Raw genomic sequence first — 19,526 nt, forward strand, 5'->3', positions numbered from 1 at the left:
TCTGTGATGTGCTAACCAAACAGCCCAAGCTAGGGGGAATCCAGTAGCTTCTTCCGTTTGAGTCAACAGTCTCAAGATTTTAGCTCATCTTCCTCTTCATACTTCACATTGCGTCAAATAAGCTCCCACTACCAGAAACTTGCCCTTCTCCTTTAGCAAACCTTCCTTAAACCAGGGCTGTGGCCTGGACGCTTTAAAAACAGACATTGAGGAGGGCACCCGTTGGGATGACCGCTGGGTGTTGTATGGAAACAGATTTGACAATAAATTGTATTTAATATTAAAAGAAAAAAAAAACCAGATACATTTCCCACTCTTCTCCTGAGCGTTGCCATGCAGGGGTCAACATAATGGTGCCAATTTGATTTAATCTCCTACACTTAAAAATCGGTAAATCCTGCAGTGTTTTAGGAGGCCATGTTCTTTTCTCCCAAGGAAGAGCATATTCAAAGTGTTGTTTCTGGAGTGCCTGGGTGGCTCACTTGGTTGAGCATCCAACTTCGGCTCAGGTCATGATCTCACGGTTCGTGAGTTCAAGCCCTGTGTCAGGCTCTGGGCTGACAGCTCAGAACTTGGATCCTGCTTCGGATTCTGTGTCTCCCTCTCTCTCTGCCCCTCCCCCCACTCATGCTCTGTTTCTCTCTCTCTCTCTCTCTCTCTCTCTCTCTCAAAAATAAACATTACAAAAATTTAAAAAGTGTTGTTTTTAACAACAGAGTAATAAGTATAAGAACTCATAATGAAGCAAGGAGGAAGAGTAATGGAGACAAATTTTGAACAGAATGGCAGAGAATAGAGAACTCAAAGTCAGCAGTGATCATATTCACAAGCTAATCTCTTCAGGCTCGGTCTCTTCACTGATGTGAAGTGAAACCCAGGATTAGACAGTTCTTAAAACTTAGTAGAAAAACAGGTGACTTCTTGTGGCTACAGTTTTCAAAGTAAAATTAGCAGCCAAAGAAAACCCTTTTGGCCATGAAAGATAAAAGTGGGATCTCTCTAGCCGAGGTTGGGCTGTTCTTAGCCACAGCCAGGAGTCTAGGTTCCACATGTGAGTTCTGAAGAATGAGATCACCCTTCAGTGAGCTCTTACATCATGATTATGGGCTTCATAGAGAAAAATTTTATTTCCAGACTTCATTCTTTTTTACTCAAACTGTAATATTCTTTTCAGGATCAAATGTTTAAAGCCAGGTTTTGGTTTGTTTACTTGTTTGCTTTGGCAATCATGGCGGGGTGTTGCGCGGGGGGGTGGGGGGGGTCCCATTTTCCTTAGATGACCTCTAGCTGAGCTTTCTACTGTGTTTGACCTTAGGCCCCTGCCTCTTTTTCCCTGGTGTGACAAGACAGCTTTGGAGGCGGGGGTGGGAGGTTGCCAATATTCCTGTCCCCTCAATAGGGGGATGGTTTCCTTCTCCTTTGAAGGTTGTCTTCTGTTATCTCTCCTTGAATACATCTGTCAGGCAATAATTGGTGACTAGTGAAGCCAAAGGTTCTGAAAAATTGTCCTTGCTATAATTCCAGAAGGCCCATAATTTAAATGGTGGGCTTTAAAAAATTATATCACCTAGAGCAGCTAGAGGGAATTGTCACAGATAGGGTGAACCTAGAGATTCCCCAGCTGACACTGAGGTGGGCTTGTCTAAGAATAAGGTAAAGTGATTCAGTGGTTTGAGGAGAAAGTGGTTACTTATGGCTTTATGGCTTTTAATTTTCCCTTTCCTTTGGGAGAGTCATTAGCATGACCCCGTTAAATGGGGATTTTGTTGAAATGTTAGAGAAAGCCAAATGTGAAGGCTGCCGTGATTCCTCTCATCTTCTCCAGCTGTAAGTGCTTTTGGAAGCCTGTATTGCTGAGAAATGGAGTTTTGCTTTACTTATCTCTGACCTAGAGAGCTGATTGGTCAGGATTTTCAAAGGGGGCGTGACTTGTTCGGAACCAGCACTTTTAAAATGTGCAGCCCTACTTCTGCTTTCTTGCTGGCCAGAGGCAGCGAAGTGGTGATGAGAGGGGATTTTATAGGAACTGGGTGGCATGGCCGGTCGTCTTTAGGGAAATTCCTGAAAGTTGTAGCATGCACATTTTTTATGAGTGGCTCCAGTGGGAAATGAAAAGCCCTACAGTTTTTCTTCTCCAGTGCTTCTCAGGATTAGAATGACCATGTCATTTATGTCCTGAGAGCTATGCTTACACGGTAACCAGAGTTTCTCTCTTTTTCCCCTCCTTCCTTTCCTCCCTCCTTTCTTTTTCTTTCTTCTCTCTCTCTCTCTCTCTCTCTCTCTCTCTCTCTCTCTCTCCTTTCTTTCCTCCTTGACTTCCTTTTATTGGAAGTCCCACAGCATCAGCTATCTGGATCTATTCCTCTGCCTCCCTCTCTCTCTCTCAGCACAAATCATGAGAAAATCAGTTCATTATAGGAATTGGAGTGGAAGAAAAAAAAAACGGATGTATATTGTTGGGATTTTTCTGAAGCCTTCCATCTGCCAGGTTGCCCTGTGACATTCACTCCCTGGGCCAGCATGGTCATTGCTGTAAACACAGTGAAATTTAGTCTCTGCCTGACTTCCCCACTTTCTATCTCCCACACAAACATCAGGCAGAGAAATACTGGATTACCTGGCATGTATTATTAGATTCCTTTTTTACATAACTTGTTTTAACTCATGATAACTCAAGAATCCATATGTTAATCACCAAAAATCAAGAAAATATGGAGGACTTAAAGAAGAAATTTGAGATTATATGTGACACTACTGCAAAAGAGTGCCAAGATTTTTTTTTTTTCCTTTCTGGTTTATGCACTTCTGGACTTGAAAAATGGAGTCTCAATATATTTATTTCGTAACTTAAAAGAATTAACAATATGCATAGACATCTTTAGGTCAATACAATGTTGCCAGTAGGGTTACAGTGAACATTTTTGTAGTCATCTTTTTGACCGGCACTTGTTCTAAAAAACTCATACCCCCTTTGAAAACTCATTTTGAAGTTCACTCCGTTTTCAGCATTTGTTGTGCAAATCCACAGAGGTTTGATTCCTAGATCACAGATACTCTTCTGGATACCGAGCCTGAGTGCCCTTCAAAAATGTACATTTCTATCAATACAGTCTTGTTCTCAGTTTTGGTAAATGAAACTTAAGATAGATTTTCACCAGTCTGGCTGTTAGTACATTTTCGTTGCTGTTCAATTTTCACTGTCCTGTTCAGATCCTTGGCCTGTTATTACACTAGGTTGTCTTTTTTTCTTCTCATAACTTGGAGCTGTCTACAGATAATAGGTCATAAACTTCTGGCTGTTTCAATAGATTGCAGACTTTTCCCCCGTTCTGTCTTTTAACGTTTCAAAATCTTAAATGTTTGTGTTAAGATCTGTCAGTCTTTGGGGCGCCTGGGTGGCGCAGTTGGTTAAGCGTCCGACTTCAACCAGGTCACGATCTCGCGGCCCGTGAGTTCGAGCCCCGCGTCGGGCTCTGGGCTGATGGCTCAGAGCCTGGAGCCTGTTTCCGATTCTGTGTCTCCCTCTCTCTCTGCCCCTCCCCCGTTCATGCTCTGTCTCTCTCTGTCCCAAAAATAAATAAACGTTGAAAAAAAAATTTAAAAAAAAAAAAAAAAAAAAAAGATCTGTCAGTCTTTTTCATTGGCTTCTGACATTGGCTTGTGTCATCCTTAGAAAAGTATGTCAAATCATATTTTAAAAAATTCTCTCTTAGGCTTCGACCGATTTTATTTTTTAAATGTGTCTAAGTTTTACTTTTGCACTTGGATTCCAGGAGGATTCTCATTTTCTCTCTCCCCAGTGGATTCCAAGTTTTCATGATAACAAGTCACTGAAAAGTTGATTCTTTGGAAAGACTTCAGGAATATTAACTGAAACAAAATAGGGTTTCTCTCAGCAAACCAGGCAACTAAATTACCTAAAACACTCTCACGTGTCTTGGCCGAGCAAGCCTTTTCAGTATAATTTTAATTCAAAATTTCCTATCAGTGTTTTAGGTTCTATATCATTGTTGTTATATTGTTTTTATTATGTTTGTTGCTGTTGTCATTATTATTATTTCATCTTAACAGATACTGGCCAACACAACGTTCATATAGTCAAGGTTGTTGTCTCATTCATTGGCCCATTTCTTTTTCCTAAAAATTAGTCATCGAACACCTGTTATGTGTTAGGTGCTCTGCCGTATGCTGGGGGATGTAGCGATCACCAAGACCTGGCCTTCAAGAAGTTCTCTTGTAGAGAAGACCAATAAAGAATGTGATCTCAATCATAAAGGAAATTAAGTGCTGAGACAGGCAGTAGGGAAGGATGAGAAGGAGCCAGACGTACAGAGAGTTGGGGGCATCAGTAAGACAGGTGAAACAGCAGATGCAAATGGCCAGATCAGGGACTGTTTCAGAGCCAGGAAAGAGGATGTGGGGGAGAGTGGGTATGGGAAGGAGGGGGCAGGAGACTTTTAGGCAATGATAGGAGGGTTGGATTTTAGTTTGAGAGCAGGGGGAAGCCACTATGGAGTTTTAAGCAGGGCAATGATATCTGACTTGTGCTTTTAGCATTACCCCCCAGGGGTGCCTGGGTGGCTCAGTCAGCTGAGCGTGGAACTCTTGATTTCAGCTCAGGTCATGACCCCAGAGTCACAGGATGGAGCCCCACATCCGGCTCTGTGCTGAGCTTGGAGCCTGCTTGAGATTCTCTTTCTCCCTTTGCCCCTCCCCCGTTCTCATTCTCTTTCTCTAAAATACAAAAATTAAATAAAAATAAAAAATAAAAATAAATTAAAAAAAAACCATCACCTCTGGCTACCATGTGGAAAAGTGGGAGGCTGTTGTTGTTGTCAGAGAGATGACAGAACTTGGACCAGGAAGGCTGCAGTGGATAGAGAGAGGTGGGACCAACCCAGGATATGCTTTGAAGGAAGACTTGATCAATTGGATGTGTGGATTGAGGAAAAGGAGAAGTCAAATTATGGCTCTGGAGCAAAGTTCCTATATTTTACTACACATTAGAATTACCTGGAAAGCTTATCACAAATCTTGATACTTAGCTCATAACTGGGCCCCAATTAGATCCAAGTATCTAGGGGCTGGAAGCAAGGCGCTGAAACCTTTTAAAAGTCCCCAGATGGGGGCACCTGGGCTTAGTCAGTTAAGCATTGGACTTTGGCTCAGGTCATGATCTCACGGTTCATGGGTTCGAGCCCCATATCAGGCTCTGTGCTGACAACTCGGAGCCTGGACCCTGCCTCGGATTCTGTCTCCCTCTCTTTTTCTGCCCCTCCCCTGTTCATGCTCTCTTTCTCTCAGTAATAAACAAACATTAAAAATTTTTAAATAAATAATTGCCCCCAAATGCTTCTAGTGTGCAGCCAAGGTGGAAAATCACTGATAGGGGGAGTGGTTATGGCTGAAGCATCTGGATAAATGTGTGTAATCACTGTGCTGAGCAGATGGGTGGAGAAGGGGGTGGGGGTTGGTGTGAGAAATCTATTAGACGCGTGGGTGGAGTTTCAAGGAAGAGGTTGGATAAGGGAGTCTGTTCAAAAGAGAGATTTGCTGGAGTTGCAGATGTGAAAGTCCACATCATGTGGGTAGTATTTAAAGCCACAGGACTGGGTCTCGAGAAAGGAGGACAGAGGATAGAAACGCCCTGGACTGTGTCCTGAGGCTCTCTGGCACCCGAAGTCCGATGGAAGAGGAGCCAGCAAAGGAGGCTGAGAGATGCCCAGTGAGGTAGGCAGAAGAACCAGGGGAGTGGGATGTCCTAGAAGCAGAGGGAAGAGGTTGCCCCGGGGTTGTACTGGTCAGCGGTATCAAAGGCGGCCCAGCCACTAAGCTGCAGCCTGAGAAGTGACCATTGGCACCTGCAGCCGGAGAGGGTTCACTGGGGTAGAACAAATAGAAACTAAGGGTTTGCTCTAAAGAGTCTGAAGACCCTGAGGAAAAGAAATGTTGGATTCATCCCATCAGATAGCTTTACTTGTTTTTTCCTTCTCATTTTATTTTTTTATTTTTTTTAATTTTTTTTTCAACGTTTATTTATTTTTGGGACAGAGAGAGACAGAGCATGAAAGGGGGAGGGGCAGAGAGAGAGGGAGACACAGAATCGGAAACAGGCTCCAGGCTCTGAGCCATCAGCCCAGAGCCCGACGCGGGGCTCGAACTCACGGACCGCGAGATCATGATCATGACCTGAGCCGAAGTCGGCCGCCCAACCGACTGAGCCACCCAGGCGCCCCACCTTCTCATTTTAATAACATGACCATTTAGAAGTCTCCCGAATTTATGGACTAGGATTCTGTTGTCGGCCAAATTATCACACATTTCTAAATAAGAGAAATTGTGTTTGAAATACTAGTTTATTTGAACATGACATTTTTTTCCCCTTCATTCCTATCTTCCAGGCCGTTACTCCTTTTATTTAAAAATGTTTCATTTATTTGTTGTGGGGAGGGAGGGGCAGAGAGAGAGAGGAAGACAGGATCCCAAGCGGGCTCCTCACTGCCAGCACAGAGCCAGATGTGGGGCTCGAACCCATGAACCATGAGATCATGACCTGAGCTGAAGTCAGATGCTCAACCGACTGAGCCACCCAGGCGATTACTCCTTAAGAAATATTTAATTCAGGGATCAAGAAGGAACACTGGACAGGGGGGGGTCAGTAAATTGGATTCTTTTGGGGGCAGGTTGCAACCTGAGGGCACCTTAATTGCCTCATTCATAAAATAAGGAGATGGGAACAGATCATCCGCAAGGTAGAGGATTTCCAACTGGGTGCACATTTGAATAACCTGGGGAGCTTTTTAAAAGCCCCAGTGCCTGGGCCGCACCCACGCCAATTAGGCCAGAATCTCTGTGGATGGAGGCTGGGCTTCAGTGTTCTTCAGGTGCCCCAGGTGACTCAGTGTGTAGCTGAGTTTGCAAACAGTGGCCCTAAGTTCTTCTCTAGCTCTGATATTGAAGTAGTCTATTCTTGGGTCTTAATACATTCCCAACCCTCAACAAACTCAGGAAAAAGGGAAGACTGGATACCAGGTAGGCAATTAGCAGTGTCTGTCAAAGGAGGTCTCAAAATTTACCTTCTGGGCTTCCTTTCACAGGATGGGACTGATGGATACTCTCCATAAAAATGAGGGAGCAAAGGAATTCCAGGAAATGTGGATTCCAATTTGGGAAGGAGGTGAGGGGAATTTCCAAGTTGATGGCCCTGAACAGGAATTAGGAAGCAACCAGTGTAGGTTGGAGCAGGAGGATGAGGCTCCAGGAACGATGAGAAGAAAGAACTGGGAGAAGAAAGAATTTGATGAGTTGCCCAACTTATTTGATTATCTTGAAGGGAGCTGGCAGATTCAGCCAGAGTTTGGTGATGGAATCCCAGCTGGTCTGTTGAAAACTGAGCAAATGGGGAAAAGGGGCAATTAACTCCAAAAGCTTTTTCTTACAAGGAGGAATATAAAATCACAGTGTACTAGTGGCTCAACTGTGAAACACATATGCATATTCACTTCATAAATTTTGAGTATCCAAAAGTTTTATTAAAATTTTATTGAGATGATGAGCGGGGAGGGGACAGGTGTATGCTTGCTGGTGGGTGGGGGACAGATAATAAGAGCTAAAATCATCTTTTCCATGGGAGGATGTAGATTGATAATATATAAAAGAGAAATAAATAGTGGGGCAGCATTATTTAGAAATATTAAAGTAAATAACTGAAAAGAAACAGAGAAAAGAATTTGCCTCTAAGGAGCAGAAATCGGGGGGGGGGTGTTACATAGTTCCTTTAAAATTATGTAGAAGAGGGGTGCCTGGGTGGCTCAGTCAGTTAAGCGTCCGACTTCATATTATACAATAAATGCAAAGGAAGCCATAAGTGGGATTTAGGCAATATTGACATGATACAGTTTATATTTTAAAAAGCCCACCCTGTGCATCAATCTGATATTGTATCTCTGGATGGGAGGTCGTATGAAGTATACGATGTCATCTATGATATATTCCAGGCAAAACTGTTTAACTTGAGTCTATCAAACCTTTGCATCTAACAAACAACTTGGCATCATGATCTCACCTTTGGTGAGCTGGAGCCCCGCGTTGGGCTCTGTGCTGACAGCTCAGAGCCTGGAGCCTGCTTCAGATTCGGTCTCCCTCTTTCTCTGCCCTTCTCCTGCTCACACTCTCTCTTTCTCAAAAATAAATAAACATTAAAACAATAAAATAAAATTATGTAGATGATTAAGTTTGGCGAGGGAAAGATGACATTCGGGAGGTAGGTGGGACCAGACAATGCAGAGCTATATAGATGTAGGTTCCTGGTGGTACTTACTGTTCCCTGTGCTAAGGGTACAGGAGGCATAGATTTGGGAAGTGGTTCACCTGCTTCTGCGGTCCCATCCTGTATGACTAGTAAGAGATCATTGTGAATTAGGAAAACAATTCTGTTCTAGTGCCACTGCATCAAAACAAGATACCTCAACAGGGATGTCTGTCAGGATCTTGGGGAACAAACACCAATTTCTCCCAAGCTAAGGAGTTTGTAATATCAGCAGTGGTAACACAAGAACATCCACATGTATGGTGGTGGTGTGGTTGGAGCTCTGAAACACTGGAGAAGTAGTCCCAAATATTTTTTTTTTTTTTTTCAACGTTTATTTATTTTTGGGACAGAGAGAGACAGAGCATGAACGGGGGAGGGGCAGAGAGAGAGGGAGACACAGAATCAGAAACAGGCTCCAGGCTCTGAGCCATCAGCCCAGAGCCTGACGCGGGGCTCGAACTCACGGACCGCGAGATTGTGACCTGGCTGAAGTCGGACGCTTAACCGACTGCGCCACCCAGGCGCCCCAGCCAAATATTTTTTTTTTAATGTTTATTTATTTTTGAGACAGAGGGAGACAGAGCATGAGCAGGGGAGGGGCAGAGAGAGAGGGAGACACAGAATCTGAAATAGGCTCCAGGCTCTGAGCTGTCAGCACGGAGCCAGACGCGGGGCTCGAACTCACGAACTGGGAGATCATGACTTGAGTCGAAGTCAGACGCTTAACCCATGGAGCCACCCAGGCACCCCCCCAAATATTTTTGACAATTTCCCCCATCAGTTAAAAGAACATCCCCCCTCTCTGAATGTATGTTTGTATATTGTTTGTAGAACCATATTCTATAAAACAGGTAAAACAAACATTTTAAAGGGTGAGATAGGATATTAAAATAAATGCTAAATGCAGTGCTTTACATCATTATGACTTCATAGTGTCATTACCTAATAACTTGGGGTATAACACATACATTTAACAATAGTAGCTTTGGCCGATATTTTGAATAGTTTTCTTGATAAATCTGTTTCTTTTTTCCAACTTCTTTTCAGATCATATTTGTTTTTGAAAAAATTTTTTAATGTTTATTTGTTTTTGAGAGAGCGTGCAAATGGGGGAAGGGCAGAGAGAGAGGGAGACACAGAATCCAAAGCAGACTCTCAGCTCTGGGCTGTCAGCACAGAGCCTGACGCGGGGCTCGTGAACCGTGAGATCCCTGAGATCATGACCTGGGCTGAAGTCGGACGCTTAACTGACTAAGCCACCTAGGCCCCCTTTCATCTTTTTTGAACTCATGGAAAACAAAGTTTATATTAAGAGAGTATTTGTGTCTTCATTTTCTTGATGCTAATGTAGGCCCTCATTGGTTCCAGTGAGTCTCATTTTTTTTGTAAGAATCTTTATGTCTCTTGCCCACCTTGTGAGGGTTGACTAAACTGGATAATATACTCCAAAAATGCTTAAATGGGCTCACCTAAACCTTAAGTGGTAGGAATATGCTGAAAACCAGTGAGGCCACCAACATCAACCCCCTACTTTGGGATCTTGCTTTCTCCCCGCCCCCCCCCCGCCCCCAGGTTGCCTTGCATACCTACGTGAAACACAGGCATTCTGGCCAAGTGAGGGCAGCTTGGGTATGATACATAATAATCCATATGATAAAACTCATAAATTTAGTGGTGCCTGGGTGGTTCAGTCGGTTAAGCGTCCGACTTTGGCTCAGGTCATGATCTCACAGTTTGTGAGTTCGAGCCCCATATAGGGCTCTGTGCTGTCAGTACAGAGCCCGCTTTGGATCCTCTGATCCCCTTTCTCTCTCTCTCTGCCCCTCCCTGACTTGTTCTCTCTCTCTTTCTCTGTCTCAAAAATAAAATGTGTAAAATTGTAAATCTTCTCTCTTTGCTAGGTTAATACAGTTAGTATTAAAATGTGTAAAATTGTAAATCTTAACTTCTCTCTTTGCTAGGTTAATACAGTTGGTAGCCCTAACCCTTTCTTCTCACATACCAGTGAATAGTCCCTTGTGTGCACGCACCCCTCTTTGGAGGCCACTGTAATAGAAAACAGTCTTTCATACCTCTTTCTGAGTAGGGTAAGAGTCATGCAAACTGAAAAACTAGCGGCCTGGGCTGGTTAGCTTATTTGCTGAGCCGATCGTGGTAATGGGAACAAGGTACCATCACTGAACTTTGTGTGTGTATTTTTCTGAGGCAAAGGCCAAGAGCCTTCACAGGTTCTCACACGGGGTTATGACCCCAGCGAGGTTAAGAATTGCTGGTACCTTGTTTTCTTTTGCTTTCTGAAAAAACTTCAAGCTTCCATAGACTTTCTTAGTCATTGATTTGTTAAAGCTGGAATTGCCCTCAGACACATGATAGCCTTAAAATTAGGGGACATCACACAGTCTTGAGCATCTGAGGGAAGAGTAGGTTTTCTTAATAACAGACGGGAGCTTTGATGTGCTTCTTCTCTGACTTCTCACCCATAGCACTAAGACTCAGGCTTCTTTCTCTCCTAAGTCCTCTTTAGTTTTCCATTCTAGCCCATCGTGTGGGTGAATTTCCATTCTATTCTAGATTTTGTCTTTATGCTCACCAATATGGTGCTTTTTTCCTCTGCTATTTTGGTCTCTAACAGTGCCACTTATTAAGCTTAAATAATCCAGATCGTGCATTTCCTATAGTTTAGTGAAACATAAATAATTCATGAATCATGATTACTCTTATTTATCTCATGCAATTTCACTTTCACAAACCCACAGTTGGTGGGTCAGAGTGCGATCTTCACTGATTTCTCTTCCTTGACTGATTTCATGGTGCAATTTCTCGTCCCCTGAATTGCCTTATGAGTTATGAGTCCCGTTCTCTGTTCTTTTCTCAACCTGTTGCTGATTTTCATCATTTGTGATGGAGCTTGCAGTGTTTTTCCTGCTGACTTAACTCTTGCTTGGACAGTCGTGATCGCGGCTTCAGGCTTCCGGTACCAAGCACCCAGTCTGAGCACAGGAGGGTGTTGGATGATTAAGTGGCAAATGCAGGGATGTTTTGGTCTTGTGATATCGTCTTGCCTCTTTTGTGTTTTTAGTTTTCCTTCTTTTTCACTTTGCATTGGTTGTTTGTTTGACACCCTTATATTTCTGTTATAGGATGTCCACTTGTATCTGAGTGTGTATTTAATACCCTTCACCGAACAGGGAACTAGGGCAGATCTACAGATTGGGAAGAGGGGTGCAAGAAAAAGCTCTCAGAAAAGTAAAGTTTAGAAAGCTTGTACGTTTACATTATTCTTGAGATTCTAGAATTTCTTTTTTTTTTTTTAATTTTTTTTTCAACGTTTATTTATTTTTGGGACAGAGAGAGACAGAGCATGAACGGGGGAGGGGCAGAGAGAGAGGGAGACACAGAATCGGAAACAGGCTCCAGGCTCTGAGCCATCAGCCCAGAGCCCGACTCGGGGCTCGAACTCACGGACAGTGAGATCGTGACCTGGCTGAAGTCGGACGCTTAACCGGCTGCGCCACCCAGGCGCCCCGGGATTCTAGAATTTCCAAGCCAAAATATCATCACCTTTTCTTCCAAACTTCAGATGTTGTTTCTAAACCTAAGTTGGACTTATTTTTTTTTTAAGTTTATTTATTTATTTTGAGAGAGAAAGAGAGAAACAGACCATGCGAGCTGGGGAGGGACAGAGAGAGAGAGAGAGAGAGAGAGAGAGAGAGAGAATCCCAAGCAGGCTCCATGCCACCAGCACAGAACTGGATCCAGGGCTTGATCTCACGAACTGTGAGACCACGACCTGAGCCAAAATCAAGAGTCAGACATTCAACTGACTAAGCCACCCAGGAGCCCCAAGTTGGACTTACTAAAAACAGCCATCTCATCCTGTAACTTTATTATGCACATTAATTTTTTTTTCTGTATTTCTATCATTCTATCCTCTGTTGATTACATTTGGCTACTACTACTCTTTATTTTACCAGATGGCTCTGTATGCCTGAGGGGGAAGTTCTTCATGCCAGCGTTTTCATTTTTCTTTTTACCCTTCACATCGCTAGAAGTCTTACAACTGCTCCGTAAGCAAAAAACTTCTGGATGGGTGGAGTAATATCAATAATTTAACACAATAAGTGATTCTGATGTTTGTTATCTCTCTTTTTTTTTTTTTTTTTTTTTTTTTGCCTGTGACTTATTTTCTTAATAAGGTTTCTTAGGATAATGTTAAAGTCAGTTACCATTTTTTGAACATTTAATGGCCAGGTAGTCAAAGAAACCAGCAGCTGAAAGATTTGTTTGAAGCCACTTGAAGCAATTGGGGCACTGTGTTCTCTCTGTTCCCGGGGTGCTCAATGGAGATTTCACTTACAACAGGGAACACATTTTATGGTACTTTTATGTGTTCATCTCTTTCCCTTCCATGGAACTGATCTCTTGGAAGGCAGGAAAATGTCTCTGGCAGAGCTGGGCCCACAAGGCGTTCAGCGAGTATTTGACCTAATGCCCTGTGTTTCACGCCACTGTTTTCAAGAAGACCACGTCTTCTTTCATCAGCGTGGTGTTTTTCACACTAGAGGCCAGGGGTGTATGTGGGAGAGGAGTTTCCATGCCTTCTTCTGAGGGTTTATCACAACTTTTCAGATGCCCCTTTTCGTTTAATTAAATGAAAAACAAATTACTGTGAATCATCAGGATGAATACGTTAGCAATATGGTTCTGCTAAAGCAATGGTGGTTAACTCTAAATTCAGCACTGCTCAGACAGGCCCACGAAAACTTCTTCTGGTGTGTTCCAGGGGTCTGAAGGTTCGTGGTGGAGGATGAGCTGTCAGGATACCACTTTCTTCTTGGAAATGCCTCCCTCAGTGCTCTTTGTCAGGCATCCCTGTGGCACTTACCCCTCTGTGTTATGATGGATTTCCCTCTGGCTCTGTGTCCCCCTCTTCCAGAGTTAGCCCATTTCCACAGTGCTTTCACACTATGGTGCAACACTCACTGAGCTATGGGATAACCTGGGAATACGCGTTCGTAAGTCTTTCTCTCTTACTGGACACTGAACATCAGCAGTTCGGGGATCCTCTCCAGCTTTGAGTCCCGAGTACCCAGCTCTCCCAGCACAGTGCATGGTAAGGTGGTCAGATCGAATCCCGAGGTAACTAGAATGGATGCAGGCAAACACATTTTAAAAGGTCTCCTCATTCTTTTGAGATGAGACTCATGTGGTCATTGATTCTTCATTTCTGAAAGTATTTTTTGTTTTCCCCAAGTTGGTCTTAGAGGTATTTGTACCTATTCTTGTCTTTCAATATGCTGAGCATGAGTCTTCTAACCCGTGTCTGATTCTGATATACTTGGTTTCTGTTTCAGCTCCCTGTTTCTTTTTCTTTCTTTCTTTCTTTTTTAAACATTTTTATTTATTTTTGAGACACAGAGTCAGAATGAGCACGAGCAGGGGAGAGGGAGAGGGAGACGCAGAATCCGAAGCAGGCTCCAGGCTCTGAGCTGTCAGTGCAGAGCCTGACGTGGAGCTCAGACTCATGGACCCTGAGATCATGACCTGAGCCAAAGTCAGATGCCCAAATGACTGAGCCACCCAGGCACCCCTCTGCTCCCTGTTTCTAAGTAGGCTGTTCCATATTGCTTGGTTTCCTCATGTGCTTGGTTATGTCTTATTCCCAGCTGATGGATGTGTTTTCCAAGTTATTTGTTAGAGTGCCCGAGTCCTAGGATGAACCTCCGGAGAAGTCTGGGTGAGTTTGCTGGGAGACGGAGGGCAGTTTCAGTCTGAAACCAAACAAGGTTGGATTGGTGTTCCCTGGCTCATCCAGGTGTGAGGCGCAAAGGGCTGTGTTGTGGACATCATTTCTCAGGATGGGCCCGTTTCTTAAATTTCCTTTTATTTGAAACTACTTTGGCCTTTTTCTGTAGTGCTCTAAGCTTGGGGACAGGCAGTTTTAATGCTAGTTATTTTTCTGATAAGGTGGTAGCACTTTGGAACCCCTGTCTACATCTGAGGAGGATCTCCTAGCAGGTCTTGGATGGATTTTGGGCCTTGAATCCTGGCTCTTCACTCCTCTTTCCCAGGGCTGCAGACTGAAGCCTCAGTACATGTGCCCGCACTTCTCCAGGTTCTCCCCAAGACTAGACCAGGCGTTCCTTGCTCTTAAAAATTTTTAAGTGTTCTGAGAACCATTTTTACAAGTTTACAGGTTTAGAAACTTTATTACAAGTTTTTTTTAATTTAAATATATTTGACATATATCATTGTACAAATTTCAGGTGTTCAGCATGTTGATTTGTTGCATGTATATATTGTAATATAATGGCCACCATAGCAATAGTTAGCTCCTCTGTCCCTCAGAGAATTATCATTTCTTTAAAAAAAATTTTTTTTTTTACATTTATTTATATTTAAGGGACAGAGAGAGACAGAGCACAAGTGCGGGAGGGGCAGAGAGAGGAGGAGACACAGAATCCGAAGCAGGCTCCAGGCTCCGAGCTGTCAGCACAGAGCCCCACGCAGGGCTCGAACTCACAAACTGCAAGATCATGACCTGAGCCGAAGTCGGACGGTTAACTGACTGAGCCACCCAGGCGCCCCTATCATTTCTTTTTTGTGGTGGGAATAATTTGAAGATCTAGGCTGTTAGCAAGTTTGATGTTTATAATACAGCATTACTGTTTATATTCACTATATCATGCGTTAGATCTCTAGGACTTATTGTTCTACTTCTAATTCTTCAGTCTTTTACAGGTACTTCCTCTAACTTCCCGCACTCCCCAAAAGAAATATGCATTTTATCCAGCATCGGACTTCTCTCTCTTCTTTCTTTTTCTTTCCCTTTCTTTCTAACGTCCCTCTTCCTCCCCTTCCTTTCTTTTTCCTTTCCCCTTTCTTACATTCTTCCTCCTTCTTTTCCTTCCTTCCTTCCTTCCTTCCTTCCTTCCTTCTTTCCTTCCTTTTTTTCCCTTCCTTCTGCCCAGCAGGTGAATTATGAATAACTTAGCCTACTATTTCTGGAAATAGAAGGTCTAAAAATCAATTTAAAAACAGAAAATTATTAACTGAGTATAAGCCTTAAATGGTCTTAATATAAGCCTTAAAATAGTCTTTCCTTTTTAGTCTTCTTTAAAACTTGTTAATTGGGGTAGATAATGTAGATCTGAAGTCAGTATAAAAATAGGTCATTCAGATATTTCAGGTGAAAAGATGCCCGCAAATGACCCCCAATTATAGAAACTTCCCTAGAGATGAGTACCTTGAGTGATTGGCTGAACTTAGTAAAATTTATTCATTAAATTTACCATCAAGACACTTCCTGTTGTGAGAAACGGAAGTCTAACTTAAACTAGCTTAAGCCCCAAAGAGTATTTATTAGCTCAAATTGCAAGTCTTGAGATGAATGGCTTCAGGTACAGCTGGATCAAGGAACTCAAGTATTGCCATTAGGCTTAGTGTCTATCTTTTGTCTGTTCTGTGTTAGCTTCACTCTCTGACTTGCTCTCTTAGGATGGCAAGGTGGCTTTCACAGACTCCAGACTCACAGCCTTTGCTTTAAGTCTATGATCTGCAAACTTTGTTGATTATGTATCCAATGGTAAAAGTTAAGCACATGTTCTCCATGTGTTTATGTTTATTTATAAATTATATGCCCTTATATACCACTGTTATTCCATGTTGTATTAATTATTAGTAGAGTTCAGGTTTTTTTAAAGGTAAAGAATAAAATAGGGGCACCTGGCTGGCTCAATAGAGCATATGACTCTTGATCTCAGGGTAGTGAGTTTGAGCTGCATGTTGGGTGTAGAGTTTATGTAAAATAAAAGATTAAAGTATAAAACGCATTTAAAAAAGGAAAGAATAAAATAGAAGTACTAATACTTTCTATACTTTCTAGTGGATTGTTTTGCACGCCCCAATTCGACAACGACTTAGTGGAAGGATGGCATTTCTCCCATCAGATATAATCACAGTCTTGTGACCATAACTCATTGGTTCTTTTTGGCCTAGCTTGAGTCACATGCCCATTTCTGAGTCCACTGTCCTCAAAATAGTAAAAGAAAACTTTACTAATGTAAGGTGACACAAATAATTGACTAGGCATAAACAGATACTATTTTAACTTTTTAAAGGTATCTACATTTTGAATCTTATACTCACTGCTATATAATCAAAAGAAGGGGCATAATCATTGAGTACAGCATTATAGGACAAAGATTCTCTATTTTCATGGCAATATAATTCCATTAGTCTTTGCTAAATTTCTGTGGTTTCATACCTGGAGTATCATGAAACTATATCCCATCTAGTTTTTGTTAGTGTTCCAGTGACAGGTGAATGCTATATGTTGAGAGGTAGGAACTGATGAGTCTTGCAAATAAAATCCTGTTCTTACAAATTTTTTGAGAATGGCTATTTTGAACAAGATGAAAAAACTATGTGGAAAGGCAGGTGAGAGAGGGTCCTGAATAATTTTCAGATTTCTGAATGAAGAGAAAAGGAGGTTACTGTTTGGAGAGAGAATTTTGCTTGTAAGAATGGGTAAAGAACACGAATGGAAAGCATTATTCAGAAACTGTCTGATGAACAAGATGTTCTGCTAATTTAAAAATTGGTCTTGTGTGGCAGAAATGCAATGGCTCATCTTGATTCTGAGGTGAAAGAGGAATGTCTGCGGGAAGACCTGAAGTTTTATTTCATGAACCCTTGTGAAAAATACCGAGCCCGACACCAGATCCCATGGAAGCTGGGACTGCAGATTTTGAAGATAGCCATGGTCACCACGCAGGTAATTCACATTATCAGTTTGTTCGGGGATTTTTTTTTTTTTCCCCTTACCACAAGGTGAAACAGTTTTCAGGTGTTCCGCCCTTAACTTTTGTTCTGAAAAGTCCACACTCAAGTTCATAAAACTGTAAAATTATGTTGACTCTGGAGGGCAGAGGGTAGGTTGAAGTTCAGTTTTGATGAGGACCTTGTTTTAGTAAGGGATTATGAGGCAAATACAGATAAATCATAGATCTGTATAGAATAGTAGACCTGTATGTCTGTGGGGGTGGGGGTGGAGTTCTGTATCCGAGTGAAGCACGTAGACTGGCAAAATCTGCTCAATCCCAGGTGATGGTATCCTTCGAATTTCTCATCTTCATTCAAATACACTTTTGAAATCCGCATTTTTGACTGTTCTGTGTTGGGATTTATCAGAACGCTGTCTCCCTTCCATCAGTAGCTAAGTGCTTTAAGTAAACGCTTACCCACCTCCACCCCATCTAGCAGGAGCACACAAAGGCTACACACTGGGATCTTCTGTTGAGTTTCATATTTTTTTAAGTTATTTATTTTTGAGAAAGAGAGAGAGAAGCCCAAGCAGGCTCTGGACTGTCAGCACAGAGCCTGATGCAGGGCTCAAATTCACGAACCGTGAGATCATGACCTGAGCTGAAATCAAGAGGCAGACGCTTAACCAACTGAGCCACCCAGGTGCCCTTATATCCTTGAGACTTAATCACCAGCATCACTACAGCCATCAAAGTTGTCATCTAGTTTTTGAGACTGTGGTTTGGAACCAGTTTTTTTTTGGGGGGGGGGCAGGCGGCCTCTCTAGGTAACTACATTTAAAATGCATACCCTTTTAGAAACTCTACTGATTTGGGGTATTTGGTTCCATTGACAATAATCATTCTGTTATCCATGTAAAGATGTTTATAAAGATGTTATTTCTGGAGGCACCTGGGTGGCTCAGTCGGCTGAGTGTCCGACTCTTGATTTCCGCTCAGGTCATGATCCCAGGGTTGTGGGATCCATGCTGAGTATGCAGCTTGCTTGAGATTCTCTCTCTCCCGCTGTCCCTCTCCCTACTTGCTCTCTCTCTCTAAAAAATAGAAATTAAAAATTAAACAATATTTTTTAAAAAGATGTTATTTCTGGAACACGAAAATAAATACCTTGCTAAAAATACCTTCATATAGTCTTAGAGATGAGAGGAAGTTCCTGCTGTAACTGAAGTTGCATCTTTATTCTGTGATCATAAAGAGGGTATTTCACTGTATAACATGCTTTCAGTGCATCAAGTTTTAGGGTAACCAAGTTGCTTTAAAACAAACAAGCTTAAAAAAACCAACAAAATTGAGATACAGGGCCACTGTTAAATGTGTATGCTTGACTTTCTCCATTTAAAATTATTTTTCATTTTAAGTCTTGGTCTTGAAGTCTTAATTTTGGCATCCTATAAAGTGGGTGCATTATTAGTATTACATGGAAGGAGGAGAGATAATGTCCCCTGTTTCATTTGGTTAATTTTAATTGTTTCCCACTTTCTTCTCTGGCCAAACCAGCTTTCCATTCAGCTTCTTGGTCTATTAATGTTACTAGAACTCTAGCTTATCCAGGCACAGAACATCACCATCTTTGACTTACCTTCTTTGTCCTGGTATCTATTAAATCCTCCGGATTCTTCCTTCAAAACCGTGTCAGCTTATGTTTTGCCACACTCACTATCTTCTCTCTCTGGCACAGACTCTTCTCTTGTTCATTTAAAGTATGTTTGAAGCACAACCTGTGCTGTGTATTCTGTTGGGAATACAGCTGTCAATACGTTACTGTTGCTGAGATGTAACACGTGGTGTAGCCTTCTCCATATGCCAGGCACAAGTGCTTTATGTGTGTTAACTCATTTCATCCTCACCGCAACCCTGTGAGGTGGGGTCAGTTACTGCAGGCTTCTTGTGGATGAGGAAATGGGGCCAAAGAGAGGAAGTAACCTGATTGTGACCATTCCGTTGGTAAGTTGTAGAGTCGGATTGGAGCCCCTTGGTCTGACTCTGCAGTCTGCATTCTTATTCTCAGATTGTTTTTATTACAGACATGGGTCCTGTTCTCATTGTGCAGTCTAGGAATACAGGCAAGTTAACCAGGCTGCTTCCAGACTTTGTCTTATACCTCCCTTTCTTATCTACATACATACCAGTCTGTTAAATGCTAATATCAAATGAATTCTTCTTAGAATGCCTTCATTGGGTCACTCTCCTGCTCAGAAACTTTTGTGGTACCCATTTCCTGCAGAAGAAAATCTTGACTGTGTAGCTTGAAATTTAGATTTCCACAGTCTCCTTCAACTTGCCCTTCCAATGGGCTTTCCTCTTTTGTTTCCTGCCCAGATCCCAGCCAGGTGGATGCACCCAGGGATTCTCATCCCTGCCCTGTTTGCTCCACCAAATCCAGAGTGGAC

At 42.4% G+C, this 19,526-nt stretch overlaps 1 protein-coding gene across 10 annotated transcripts in view; it reads left to right on the forward strand.

The window, feature by feature from the left end:
- The window catches only part of MCOLN2 (mucolipin TRP cation channel 2), a 57,939-nt gene that overhangs the window by 2,216 nt on the left and 36,197 nt on the right, over positions 1 to 19,526 (forward strand). For 9 of the 10 annotated variants that reach the window (XR_007154901.1, XR_007154899.1, XR_007154900.1 and 6 more), the window contains one exon: positions 16,928 to 17,087. Coding sequence is in view for 7 of the 10 variants with exons in the window: in XM_047871806.1 (XP_047727762.1) it covers positions 16,928 to 17,087 (160 nt within the window). In the remaining 3 variants the exon portion in view is untranslated. Of the gene's footprint in view, positions 1 to 5,566; positions 5,731 to 16,927; positions 17,088 to 19,526 lie in introns of those variants that run through there. The other variant, XM_047871803.1, reaches the window with a different exon arrangement.

Source organism: Prionailurus viverrinus, chromosome C1 (assembly GCF_022837055.1).
Source record: "Prionailurus viverrinus isolate Anna chromosome C1, UM_Priviv_1.0, whole genome shotgun sequence".
Lineage (NCBI taxonomy): Eukaryota > Metazoa > Chordata > Mammalia > Carnivora > Felidae > Prionailurus > Prionailurus viverrinus.